Source organism: Maniola hyperantus, chromosome 14, assembly GCF_902806685.2.
Source record: "Maniola hyperantus chromosome 14, iAphHyp1.2, whole genome shotgun sequence".
NCBI lineage: Eukaryota > Metazoa > Arthropoda > Insecta > Lepidoptera > Nymphalidae > Maniola > Maniola hyperantus.
In genome coordinates, this window is record NC_048549.1 from 5,766,279 (window position 1) to 5,780,917 (window position 14,639).

Sequence of the window (14,639 nt, forward strand, 5' to 3'; positions counted from 1 at the left end):
GATAGACGTCCACGGTCCACTACTGGACATAGATCTCTTGTATGGACTTCCACACGCCACCGTCTTGCGCCACCTGAATCCTGCGGCTCCTTGCGACTCGTCTGATGTCGTCCGTCCACCTAGTGAGGGGGGTCTTCCAACGCTGCGTCTTCCGGTGCGAGGGCGAGCAACGCTGTTATAGTGCATGCATTTAAGAATTATTATTGTAGTCGCCAATCGTTGATATACTGAATCCGAAAATAATCATTACGAAGAGTGACACATGGGCAGCTTGCGGATCTCCTTTCGTATGTATCATAAATAGATACAGTGTAACATCAGGAAATGCCAACTATGCGTAACATTATTGTGCGAGTCGGAAAGAGTTTAGGAATGTCGCCGGGACGCATTCGGATTTCGGATCTAAAATTAGTTTAGATGAATAGAAATGCTTGTATTTTTGAAATTAGCAGCTCTCTAACTAAGAGCCTTAGTGGAATCTGAAGTCCCGGGCATCATCTAGTTTGTCATAAAAGACCATAATTTTTTTGACAAATAACAACATTGCTAAAATACTTATCGACAAATTACAGATAGATTGATTATTGTGACTAATTTCAGCCGTTAATTAGTTTTCTGCACCTGGGTTTCAAATGAGCTGTATTTGTAATACGCCGAAAACAATCAAACAATATCTTCGCAGTTGCAAATGAACATTCAGTCACATATTCGCAAGCGTCTTGCATTGAGCTTAAAATATAATTCTAAGGTGTTTACGACCGAATTTAATAATAATCAATCTATCCGTAATCTGTCGATAAGCTACTTAGGGACGTTGTTATTGTCAAAAAAGACCATACAATTTTCGTCATATAACAACGTTGCTAAGTTATCTATCGCTAGATTACAGGTAGTGTCTATCCACCTAGATTGCTGATAGTGTGTTAGATGAATTGCTGATAGTCTGGACACGTCCTAATCCTGTGACGCTTTCTAAGAGTCTATTGCTTTGAGTGGGGTCTCGAGGCTCTCTGGTAACGCTTAGGAGAGATATAAATCACTGTACTGAGTTGTACGGTGATTAAAATTAAGTTAAAGTATATCAAAGTCGGTCGATCGGTAAAGTATATCAGAGGTCGGGGGTCCGATCCCGGGCACGCACCTCTAACTTTTCGGAGTTATGTGCGTTTTAAGTAATTAAAAATCACTTGCTTTAACGGTGAAGGAAAACATCGTGAGGAAACCTGCATGCCTGAGAGTTTTCCATAATGTTCTCAAAGGTGTGTGAAGTCTACCAATCCGCGCATGGCCAGCGTGGTAGACAATGGCCAAACTCCTTCTCACTCTGAGAGGAGACCCGTGCTCTGTAGTGAGCCGGCGATGGGTTGATCATGATGATGATGAAGACGATATCAAAGTGGTTTTCCTTTTAACAGTGGAATTACATATTAATTTTAGCCGTAAACTAGACAGACATAAAATTCAAATTTTCAAAAGCTACTGGATGGGTTTAGCGAAGTGGCAATATTTTACGGTTATGAATAGGTATTCCGGGGCACCCACGCGGCGGTACAGGCGACGCGACAAATCGCCAAGGTTGACTTCAATGCTACGGCACGCCGACGGATTTTTCAGTGAAATAGTTTCACAGAGCGGCGTCGGCGGTGACGGCAACGTCTGCTCGGCGCGGGTCGATGCCCCCGCCCGCCACGCGATTTGGCTCCGCTCGTCGCCGCCCAGTGTTGCCAATTTGGCATTTTTATCGCTAAATTTAGCATATTTCTAAGCGATTTAGCATCAAAAAATTTGATATTACATTGACTTAGCATTCTTTAATCAATAATATTCAAGCTCACACTTTAAAAATGAAATAAACAAACCACACGCTTACAGTTAAAACGAGAAATTTTGATAATCCGGTCAAGTACGAGTCAGACTCGCACACCCAGGGTTCCGAACCACTGTACAAGACATACTACAAACTTTTTAATTTTTTTAATTTGCTTTGCCATTTTGAAATCCAAATTAAATCTTGGTTTTTAGGATCCCGTCCCCAAAGGGTCAAACGGAGTCCTATTAATGTCACTCTGCTGTCTGATTTTCCGCGTGTCGGGTCTCTAGCTCGTAGACGAAATGAGCAGGTAACAAACCTAAGATTTTGGTATTTAGTGTAGAACGTTGACCCAAAATTGAATATCGAAATAGAAACTCAATTAAATTAATATGTTTCAGGAGGTTCCCTTACATGAAAAAGGAGCCGGTTTATTTTTGTACCTACTCTAGCATGTGGGGTATCATTCTCTAGAGCTCAATGAGTAGAGTGCGACAATATTTTTTATTATTTTTTCTCTTTAAAATAAAGAAATTGGGGGCCGTAAAAAATGGCAGTTTTAGACCATTTTTGTGACGGGTCTATCTTAAAAACTAAACTACATAGTTAGGAATATGATTTCAGTATATTATGTACCGTACCATATATACTATATTTAAACAACAAATATTGAAAACAACAATTCATAAAGCAGTTTGTAAGCTGTTACCAAAACATACTTGTGTACGGAACCCTAAAAGAGCGAAGCCCGGTTTTTATTATTAATTTTTAATTTTAACTTTTTTTTATTTGAAAGGACAACCAACAGGTTACAAAAAAAACTTACAACTACACAACAAGAAATAATTTGTTGTTATAGCGGCAATAGAAATACACACTCTGAGAAAATTTCAACTCTCTACCTATTACGGTTCATGAGATCAGCCCGCTGACAGTCAGACGGACTGACAGCGAAGGCTTAGTAATAAGTTCCCGTTGGCATTCTTCAGGTACGGAATCCTAAAAAGGTTTGTGCCTTTTTTGTGTCACCGAATTCTTATTAACACCTTTTCTTGATTTTATATTTCAAAAAAAAAATTCAGAAGAAATAACTGTCATTTTTCATAGCACACCTCTTCCAGTGTATCTACTTGTATAATATTATGTCAATTTCAGTGATCAGGTCTCAAACGGCACGTTAAACGTTTCATAATCACTTATTGACAAAATTAACTCGAGCAGTAGGCGTCAGTAACGCCATGCGATGATGCGAACGAGGTAAGTAGGCGGGCGCCTAATGTTGCCAGGGCTTTCGACCAAGAATTTTCTGGAGACTTGACCAGGTTTTGCATAACATGTGTACTTTAATATGGATACTCAGCTCAGCCAGATTTCACGAAGTATAATTATATTAGAACAAATCTATATTTACTAAGAATAAAAATGCGAAAGTGTGTCTGCCTGTTTGCTAGCTTTTCACGGCCCATGCATTGCTTGCATACTGAGGAAGGACATAATGTACTGCTTTTAGTCTCGGAAAATCAAAGAGTTCCCACGGGAATTTTTAAGAACCTTTATTTATACATAACTATAAATATGTAGCTACGTTTATTAGGAGAGCATCCACTGAGAAGAGGAAAATCATCTTTAACCAAAAAATCTGATCTTTGATTGCCTAAGACAAGTCTTGGTATAAGCGAGGATTCCTGAAAATTGGTATGTGCATATAATTTTGATCATGCAAGGAACCATCATCATGAAAGGATCATGCAAGGAAAGATCCAAGACAGCTAAAAATCTTCCAAACAACTTACTTCCAAACACAAGAATCTCTACGTGTGATACGAGTTGATCACAAGATCCTTGTTCCAAATTGCTACTTCACTTCACTATCCATGTTATAAATGCGAAAGTGTGTTTAATTGTTGGTTAGTTCTTCAATCACGTCGCAACGGAGCAACGGATCGACGTGATTTTTTGCATGGGTACTTTTTATCCAGGAAAATTAAAGGGTCCCCACGGGATTTTCAAAAACCTAAATCCACACGGACGAAGTTGCGGGCATCAGCTAGTCAAATTTAAAGATAGCCTAAACAGCGAAGAAATAGAACTCAAGAAGAAAATGTACCCATGGAACACTAAACATGATGGTCACCATGTTACCGATGATTTGCTACATTATTTTTTAACACAATATAGATTTTATTTATAGTCCGCGTAATGGGCCACAGCGTGACAGTAATGACCGTCTGTCTGCGATTTAAAAGTGAAATTTTACAGACACGACGATGCTACAATTTGACAACGTTAGGAGATTATTTCAAAAGTTTGACTCATTTTCAAATAAATAAATCTAAATCATATTCGTATTAGTCTGGTATATATTTACTTGACACTTTATGACTACTTTATCATCCTAACCTTTTTTCCACAGTGTGGAATGCCCTTTCGGGATTCGTTTTATTTGCCACGTATAGAGAATAAAAATAGAAAGATTTTTATTCAAATAACTACTTAATTTATAATAATTCAAATTACTAGTGTTTTTGAATTGTCAAATGAATTTACCACTAGCATTGGTTCTGCATGCTCTATCTATTAGACAAGCGCATTTCAACCTTATAATACGCGACAGGTCGAGATGGCAATCGTCACCCACGCTATCCCATACCGGGTTAGCGCGGGAGCTGTGCGGGTGTGAGGGGCATCCCCCCGCCTCATACCCCGAGTACCATCTCGACCCGTCGCGTACTACGTCTCGTGCTTATCAGGTGTGATTGAAGAAATCGTAAGCGTAAAAAAAGCATGCATCGTAATATTACAATTATACGAAAGTGTTTGTCTGTATATTAGCTTCTCACAGTCCATCCGTTGAAAGAGTTCTTCTGGACTGTTAATGGCCAATCCGTTTAACCGATTTTGAAGTTTAGGGCAGAGATGGGTTTTCCAAAAATTTAAATGCCAACTAACAGGGAAACAGTTTTTGTCATAGCATAACTACAATGCTCCATCGCGATCACATATCGAATGTTTAAATACAAGGCTATCAATTAATAGAATAAAATACAAGACGCATTCTACGAAAGCATCATAAAGCAACGACTTCAATTATCAGTTTCTCGTGTGACCCTAAACTCGTTACAAAATGAAATAACACAACGCCTAATCTGACTAGTCGAAGAGACAGCGTAAACAATACATATTGATAGCTTGATAAGATACATTAAAATATAGTAGAGGATCGCAGCCCTTCAAAGCATTTCACATGTAACAAACCAGAGCTCAGTCTTATAATAACTTATTTTCCATCCACACTTGCGTGTTCCACTCTTTCTTTTTTTTAAATTTATAGACTAGCGCTTGGCTGCAATCAGACCTGGTGGCAAGTGATGATGCAGCCTAAGATGGAGCGCGCTTGCCTATTACACCGTAAACTGCATTGTTACTTATCATTAGATAAGATCATAGCTAAAACGTGTTAATATTATGTTTCAACTGATATATCAGTATGTGTATCCATATTTTTACACTAGTAGGTCGATTTCGTATAGCCCGCATCAATCATTATTACAATCTCAATTGTTGTGATTGGCTGATTTTGTGTGATTCTTGTTGCAACAAAGCATTGTAGCCATTAGTGAGAGAGCGTCAACTAATCTGTGGTGATTGCGATTGCGATGCGATGCGACAGCAGGACTAAGTTACGGTATTACAATTTGGGGGAGAGCGCTGTATATTAGCATACACGTAAATCTAGTTCAGTTACAGATCTCTTTTCTTTTGAATATGGTATAATGTGAAAACAACGATTTAGAAGCAAGCATTATTATTTAATTTGGATTGTATGTGTTCAAGGGACAGTGAGGACATAGTATTATTATATAGGTTCAACACGTAGAGAGCTCACGATAGCCTTAATTACATACTCAAAATCCTAATAAATATATAAGTATCTGACAGGTCTAGTTTAAGGTGCTTTTTTTGTATAATTTTGTTCAGTGTGATATACCTACTTATGCATAATTTTATTGAAACAAAAAAAAATTAAAAAACCGAGGACATCTAATAGCCGTCTCTTCATCTAATTGGAATCCAGTTAGCGGCGGGTCCATAGTGCAACTAGTTTTATCCCGCTCGCACGCCGACTTATCAATGAAATTCCTAAGACGGCGCCCTCCGGTGCTCCACGCTCCTTCTGACGTAACAAAATGGCGGCCAGCTAACTAGCATCGTGTGCGCAATCTACATTTTACCATATTTGGAAATTGTTAGTTTGAATTTTTTTAAACTGTTAACGAAGTATAGATGTATATAAATTATAAAAGGAGAAACTGAATGACATACCTACCTCTATATATGCAACTCAAACCTCTAGGTCTATAAACTTAATAAATATTTTGCATTAAGGTTTTCCAGATATTTCACCAGGGTAGGTCAGTAATTTGGTATCCTTTTCATTATGTTCAGTGCGGAAAAGGATAACAATAATTTAACAACCGAATTAGTAATTACTAATGAGACTTTCGTTCTTATCAGAATTCAACAATAAGTAATGGTATTACTTGCATTATACTAAATTGGTATAAGTGAATGAAAATTCTATGTATAAAAATATTTAGGTAGATATAGGTTCTTAATTATACTTTTTTCAATTTATTATTTTTTGTGTAACTAGCGCCATCTAGTTATAGAAGTATGCGTTACTACAATCAGGATCGATCTACAATCATTGTAAACGCTTGAAATACGCAGCAGTCAATGTTTTTTTGGTTAGAGGGCAGCAGCAGCGGTGGTCTTCTCCGGATGACCGAAGTTTAGAGGGCAGTAGGTACCTACTTGTGCGTCTCCTATCATATCAAGTCGACAACAGATGGCGTTGTTAGTGCTCTAATGTTATCGAAGATTTTGTACTGTTTTGATTTTGCAACAGAAGATGTTGCAATATTATGTTACGAAGTTACGAAGTAAACGAGTAAACGGGATTTTCAAATAAGTAACTTAAATGATTATTACGGATTATACGGATAAGGTCCCGTGTTTTTTTTTGAAGATGTCAATAATTGTGCAAACGACGCAACGCAAGAAATGTTAAGGACATAGGTGATCTTTCTTTCTTTATCTTTAGCTCTTATCTTTTATATCTCTCTTTCTCACTTATGAGACCGAAGGGGATCGAGCGAGAACCACCGGCGGCTCGCACCGCGTCTTTGGCCACGTGAATAGTGAGATTGTCCTGGTTTTCTCTCGAAATCCATTCCCCGCATCGATAGTGCCTCTATCCTTATACGAGAATGGGACAGTTATAGAATTCGCATAGCTTTATTTCATCGGTTTCGTAGTAAAGTTCAATAAACTTGCGTACATCTCTTTTCCTTGAGCATACTTTAAAGTGAAAGCCATAAAGGACAAAATACGTGACAGAAGTATACTTCACAAAAACAAACAGGTCTATATTCTAGACCAGATGATGCCCGCGACTTCGTCCGCGTGGATTTAGATTTTTAAAAATCCTGTGGGAACTCTTTAATTTTCCGGGATAAAAAGTAGCCTATGTCCTTTCCCGGGATGCAAGCTATCACTGAACCAAATTTCGTCAAAATCGGTTAAACGGTTGAGCCGTGAAAAGCTAGCAGACAGACAGACAGACACACTTTCGCATTTATAATATTTGTATGGATATAAACTTCTGCTAAAATCATAGCCCTAGGTTTGCCGTAGTCGGGTAAAAATGAGCTAACCTGGCACTGTGGAAGGAGGCTTTTGAAGAGGACGCCGCGGCGCCGAAGCCGACGCCCACCGCCAGGCCCTCCGGTATGTTGTGGACGGTGATAGCTACTACCAGGAGCATTATCCTCTTCCACTGCGACTGCCGCGCCTCCAACGTGCGCTGCAAGCTGTCGCGGCGGTCGCCATCGCCGCAGTCTGTTTTCTGAAAAGCACATATATCATATTCTATCATTACCCATATTATAAATGCGAAAATGTGTTTTCTTGTTGGTTTCTTGGTTTATTAGTTTGTTGGTTTGTCCTTCAATCACGTCGCAACAACAACAAACAACAACGAACAACGGATTGACGTGATTTTTTGCACGGGTATAGTTAAAGACCTGGAGAGTGGCATAGTCTACTTTTTATCTTGGAAAATTTACGAGTTCTTTTTTTTGAGATTTACTAGCTGACCCGGTGAATTTCGTACCGCCTAACAGTCGATTCTTTATTTTTTTATTTTTAGGGTTCCGTACCTCAAAAGGAAAAACGGAACCCCTATAGGATCACTTTGTTGTCTGTCTGTCTGTCTGTCTGTCGGTCTGTCAAGAAACCTACAGGGTACTTCCAGTTGACCTAGAATCATGAAATTTGGCAGGTAGGTAAATCTTATAGCTGACATTTGGGGAAAAATCTGAAAACCGTGAATCTGTGGTTACATCACCAAAAAAATTAAGTTGTGGTCATGAACTAATAATTACTATTTTCAATTTTCTAAGTAAGACAACTTTATCAAGTGGGGTATCATATGAAAGGTCTTCACCTGTGCATTCTAAAACAGATTTTTATTTATTTTTATGTATCATAGTTTTTGAATTATCTTGCAAAATGTCGAAAAAATACGACTGTAGTACGGAACCCTTGTGTAAAGCCCTTTAAAAATAAAGATATATAAATAAAACTGACCATCAAAAAGTATATAATGGTACCCAATTTGAATGACTGATTTGACTTGACTTGATTTGCTTAAAAATTAAACTAACCAATGAGTTTTGGGATTGGTGATGACCACGCCGCCTTTGCGCCGTGTGCTGGTTGGATATGCAATCGGTAAACTCTATGGGTTGTTCCAGGGTAACCACTGTAGGATTAGATGTCCGCCTGTTCAGAGCTGTCATCATTTCTAAGTCTTCTAGCTTCTCTTTGGAGTCTTTACTTTTCGTTATTGCTGTAAAATAAAGAAAGAGCGTTTTAATTAAGTACGTCTATATTATTATGACTACCGCATAGCAGTGTCAATCAGCGTAGGTCTAGTAAATGATTTTTCAAAACATAGTCTAGATAAATTAACTAGAGTTCCGTCTTTTTTGGGACATAGTGTTATTGCGGAAATTTTGAATCCGTGTTCGGGGGAGTCCACTATAATGATTATGAAAATACAAAAGTTCTGATTGATTCGTGAGCCTAACTATTTATATATGTTTGTTTCTAAGCTGTGGGACCCTCGGTGGTTAAGTCTAACTCGTACTATTTTATAAAATTAAAGTTAATAATCTCAAAAACTATGGCATCTAGAGATAAAATGAATAGAACTTTTTTCGTGAAAAATTTTACTGTTTTTACTTTCGTTGCGAGTGGTTTTACCGTATGTCTACAAGATTGCGAGATATTAACAAAAAACCGGCAAAGTGCGAGTCAGACTCAGTCAGAAGTCAGACTTTAAAAATTGAAAATACTAATTATTTGTTCATGAACACATTTTAATTTTTTTTAATGATTTACCTAACCACAAATTCACGGTTTGCGGTTAAAATTCCTTTACTTGTACTATAAGACATAGCTACCTGCCAAATTTCATGATTATAGGTCAACGGAAAGTACCCTATAGGTTTTCTAGACAGACACGACAGACGGACAGACAGACAACAAAGTGATTCTTCAAGGATTCCTTTTTCCTTTTAAGGTACGGAACCATAAAAATCACAAAAAGTATATTGTTTTATTTTCGGAAATATGTCCAGAAAAATCCTAATGTAACCCAGGCTAAAAGGAAAACTTAAGTTTTATGTGAAAATCGGAAAGTAAATTTCGATCACCTCGTGTTCAGTAAATAGGAGAGCAAATGCATTGCTAGCTTCTGTTCCACTTTTTGGATAACCCTATAACTAATCCTATAGTTGTGAAATGTTTGATAGCAACTGCCAATCTTTAAAGTTCATGGAAGTTAAAATTACGTTGATTTGCAAAGCTGGCAAAGGCTTATTTCGGTAGTACATCGCATGAGTGAAAACAAGTTTTAAACCATAAATCCTTATTAAAAAATGCAATTGGGAAGATGCCAGATTTCGGAAATTGCAGTAGGTAGTGTGGCGTTTTTACGACCAATGATATCATTCATTATTATGCCTTGGAGTCCCACTTTCTCTACAAGTTTGCACAATAGACAGTTTGCCCAAAAATACGCCATATGAATACAAAAAAAGAGAATCTCTAAAATATAATTATACAAGGTTTGATAAATTGTAACATTTGGATAAAACCCATTCGACCCAGTTAAAAAACGCATGTACATTTACCTCAATATTTTTGAACTAAAGATGACGCTGAATGCATAAGTAATCTTTATTTATAGAATCATTAAAGCATTTAACAATAGCGTGGTCAGTGGAACTGATTAATAAAATTTACTGACAGTTTATTTTGCGGACAGAAAATATTAAAGCAAGAAAAAAATTGCGGTGCTTGTTATTTACTGCATGACCTTTCAAAGTTACTTAAGAATGAGAAGACAATTCTTTAAGGCTACCAAAACTAGAGGCTAGATGCAATGTTATAGGTACCTACCGATTTTTTTGCTAAGAATTATTCGGGCGTAAGGTCGGCAGAAGGACATATAAAGTAAGTACAAATACAACCACTAAATTTATGTATTTTGGTAATGCAAAAAATGTAAACTCTATACCTGTGGTATCTTTTCGATGTAGGTACAATTTGATGTAAGAGCGGTAAGTAGGTTTCTACAAACGAGTTGAAGTTTGTAAGCCCGAGCCGTAGGCTAGTGTTTTAATATTATGGTACATGGGTATTGAAAAATAAATTGTGGATGTCCAAAGAACCAAAAGGGACCAAGCTCAGAAGATCTAAATCTAAATCTGAAGGTCTTGAATAACATAAAATCTTTCCGTTCCTTGGTCAAAGAAGGACTAATAAATTATCTCCATTTTCAAAATGATGTAAAAATTTATAAATACTAAGTAAACCACGCGCTTAAAGCGAGCCGAATAACTCAGTTCTTGAACTTTTTATCTACTTAATAATACTTCAGTAAGGCCGTTAAATATAAAAGCATGAGCCCGTAATAAAATATAGTCACAACCATATAATATTATATATTTCATTTTCAGCATACGCAATGAGCTACAATATTAACATAATGCCGTTCATTGTCAATAAGAGATAACAAGGTCTTGAGTAAGTTATGACCACGTGTTTGTAGCGGAGTAGTCTCCAGATACAACAGATTGCTTGAATGCATTCAATCTTAATTTATTAACTAAAGGATGGGTGGGTATTGACTACTATCGCCTGAGTGTATAGAGATAGACCCTTTATTGGCAGCTATAGCGCAGAAATTCAAGCTTTTCTACGGTATAAGCATGAAATGCTCAAATGCTTCCATTAATTTCGGACGCCCCAACAACCCTAAGCTTCTCAATGAATTACAAATAATTATTATGAAAAAACTCGCAGTCAAACAACATTCTCGTAAAATGCTCTTCGCCTGCATTGCTTCTACGTGGCAACGCCCGGCAACATGATACACAACAACAGACGTTGGCAAAATTGCAAGAGTTGAAGCTGGGCTCTTTCTCATCCACCAAACTCCCTAGACCTTGCCCCAACAGATTTCCATTTTTTTGTTCAAGTTTGGATAACTTTTTGTAAAGTAAAAATGTCATTTTCGTTTCGGCAGACCTTTTAAACACTTCGTCGATTGATGATTTCCGTGCATTACTTTTACAAGACGGGCTCAGCAAACTGCCCTTAAAATTGCAAGGATGGCAATAAGTACCTAAGTATTTTGATTTAATAAGTGAAATAAGTACTTTTTTTATTTAAAAAAAAAATATTTTTTCTATACAAAGAACTACGAAAAACAGATTATTTCATAGATATAAGTCAGTCAAGCCAGCCAGGTAACCTCCCAGTGTGCCTGGGTTCTGCTGGTCCCTTTTGGATGCATCGGGCATCCGAGGGGAAGAGCAGTATTCGGGCCGGTGCACCCCGGTAACATGGCTAATAATCTCTCTTCGGAGATATTGTTAGCCATGGCTAATGACCTGGCACGGGGGAGGTTTCTCTGCGTGCCCCTCTGACTAGCACAGGGCACAGTGGACGAAGCGGAGGATGGGACGCGGGCGACGTGCGCGGAGTCTGCAGTTGTCGCCCGTTGGGTCCCCGGGTCGGGAGGCGCACGCACTTCGTCGGTGCGCCTCGGACGTGCGGTGTGGAGACCTCGTGAGCGGGGTCCGCCTCGGCGGATGTCGCTGGCTGGGTCGCGGTGGTTTGCTTCGGTGTTCCCGTGACCCAGTCACCAGGCGACCCGCAGGAGCGCCGCTGGGTTTTAGTGGGTATTCCGGTCGCCTCTCGGCCGGTGAGTCCCACATACCTTACCTCCAGTTGGTTGGCTGACTGGTTAGCTGGCTGGCTTCCAGGAGGGGGGATGCGTAAACACATTTCCCAGCGTTAAAAAAAAGGTAATCTGGTAGTTCGTTATTGCGCATCATTGTAAGACATTTTTCGGGCTCCGTAGCCGAAGGATGCCAACCCTAAAGGGACCCTATTACCAAGCCTCAGCTGTCCGTTTTTCCGTACGTTTATCCGTTTGTTTGTCAGCGGGCTGTATCTCGCGAACCTGGGAAGTTGAAATTTTCACAGAATGTTGACCGATTTTTCGTTCTAACACTGCTGCAATGGTTTATATCATAACATTACTTAGTTTACCTTTATTTTATATACCTATATACATATAAAACGAGAAACTAACTGACTGACATACCTAACTGATTAACCTACATCTCTTTATGTCACAGACAAGACAAATCTGTCTCGTTTTAACTATAATTACTATAAGCAAAGTCAAAGTAAGCTCTCTATAAGTACGAGAATAGATATCAGCCTTTTGACTGACTGACTAGATTTAGAATCTTTCTTAGTGGATATTAAGATTTTTTTTGGAAAACTCCAATAAAAATTTAAGTCCGAGCGGATGATGTCGCGGGAAACAGCTAGTCCAGTAGTTGTGTATTATATTAAGGAACTAATGATAGTGCTAGACACAATTTGTAGGTAGGTAGCTGATATATCTTATATGACATGTCTTTACTAATCAAATAATGAGACAATTTCCTCATTTGCAAAATGCTTAATGTAAAACAGAACAGGTACGTGACACATGTAGGCAGGTTTGATCAATAGTCCGCGACAGGTCGAGATGGCAATCGGGGTTTGAGGCGGGGGACGCCCCGCACACCCGCACGTCACCCGCGCTTGTCCGCACCGGGTTAGCGTGGAGGCTGTGAGGGTGTGCGGGGTATTCCCTCCCCGATTTCCATTTCGACCTGTTGTGTACTATATATATACCTATATCTACATTAGCATTATAATTTCAACAATTTCATCGAAACTTATGGAAATTGTTATTGTAGAAATATGGAGTCTAGAATTTTGTTCATACGGCATACCTAATGTTTTTAGAGTTCTGTACCCAAAGTGCAAAAGATCACTCTGCTATCTATCTGTCGGTCAGTCTGAATGAGAGAGAGTAGGTACGAACATAGTACAAATATATATTTTCTTTCTGCTTTTTAGCTTCAAAAATAAATAAATACGGTACGAACCCTAGTTACGTAAGGGCGGCTACCTGGAGCGGGGGTTGAAGGCAGAAGTCCTTTTTGGTTACGAAAATGATTTAATTAGGACATTCGTGTCGATGTTGAGACACGAAGGCCTTTACTTAACTATATCTTATCTAAATTACAAATACTACTTATGCTAGATTAATGATACCTTAAAACTAACTCTATCGATTTTATATCGATTTCCCCTCTACCGTTCTGGGGTCGGTTAGCACCAGAGATCACGTACAGAGGTGGCTGCAGACCTTGATGACTCTATGTGCCGGAACGTGATGAGATGGCATATTTCCACACGTAGCTGGGCTGCTAGACGACATGTTAGCTCCCCCGGCGAAGCCTGGGTTCTATATAGATAGGTAAGGATAGCTGTATCCGTAACACCTCCACCCTCAGTGCGGCGACCATAGTAGTAATTTTAACGGAAATGTCGCCGGAACGTCCTCGGAGGTTTCCACCCTCAGTCTGTAGGGCTGCTGCTGGACTTCGTTCGTGAAGATGAAGCATCTGTAATGGGCTAGTCGAATCGTACCGTTGAAAGTGAAGCCGAATATTGCGGCATACTGGTAGTATTGAAGTAGTTCTTAATTCATGGATAATGGTTGAGCTGCTTTCTCTGAGCCTCCTTAGACAGAGAGATAGGCGTGGATTATCACGTTTTATGTATCTCCTGTAACAGTAGTTGATGTGTTCTCCGGATAAATTGGTTCCTCAGTGAGTGATATTTTCTGCTCACGTAGTTTTGAAGAACTGACCTTCGGGCATTCAGCCTCAATGTAAATGAAAACCTTAGAATTGGTTGAGATAAAAATGTGCATATGGTACTATAACTACTACGATAGGTATATTAAAAGCAAAGTGGTATAATTGACAGAATGTACTAATTAATTCGAGCTAAATTGATAAAAAAAATCTGAACTAAATGTAATGTAAAAAGAAACCTAAGGACTACAACTGCATGAATTCTGTAAAATGATAAGCTAAATGTCTACTCGTTATAACTAGATAGGTAACTATGACTTATTATATACCTACCTACTTACTTTTAGAAAGAACTCTTTTTTTTTTAAATTATATTATAATTTTGAATAAGGTGTAGGTAAGTACATTGAGTTATCAATGATCTAACTATTTCTACTTACTTTTGATCTGGGAATGATGTAGGTTCTTGCATATTTTCGGTTCAAGGCACGAAAATTTACAGGAAGTGAGCATTTGGTATACCTACT

The 14,639-nt window shown here is 38.5% G+C and overlaps 1 protein-coding gene across 3 annotated transcripts in view; it reads right to left on the minus strand.

Moving 5' to 3' along the window:
* The window catches only part of Zip48C (Zinc/iron regulated transporter-related protein 48C), a 104,471-nt gene that overhangs the window by 75,015 nt on the left and 14,817 nt on the right, over positions 1-14,639 (minus strand). For all 3 annotated transcript variants that reach the window (XM_069502970.1, XM_034975310.2, XM_069502971.1), the window contains exons 4-5: positions 8,539-8,723; positions 7,528-7,718 (exon numbers count right to left, since the gene is read on the minus strand). In XM_069502970.1, coding sequence (XP_069359071.1) covers positions 7,528-7,718; positions 8,539-8,723 — 376 coding nt within the window. The remainder of the gene's footprint in view (positions 1-7,527; positions 7,719-8,538; positions 8,724-14,639) is intronic.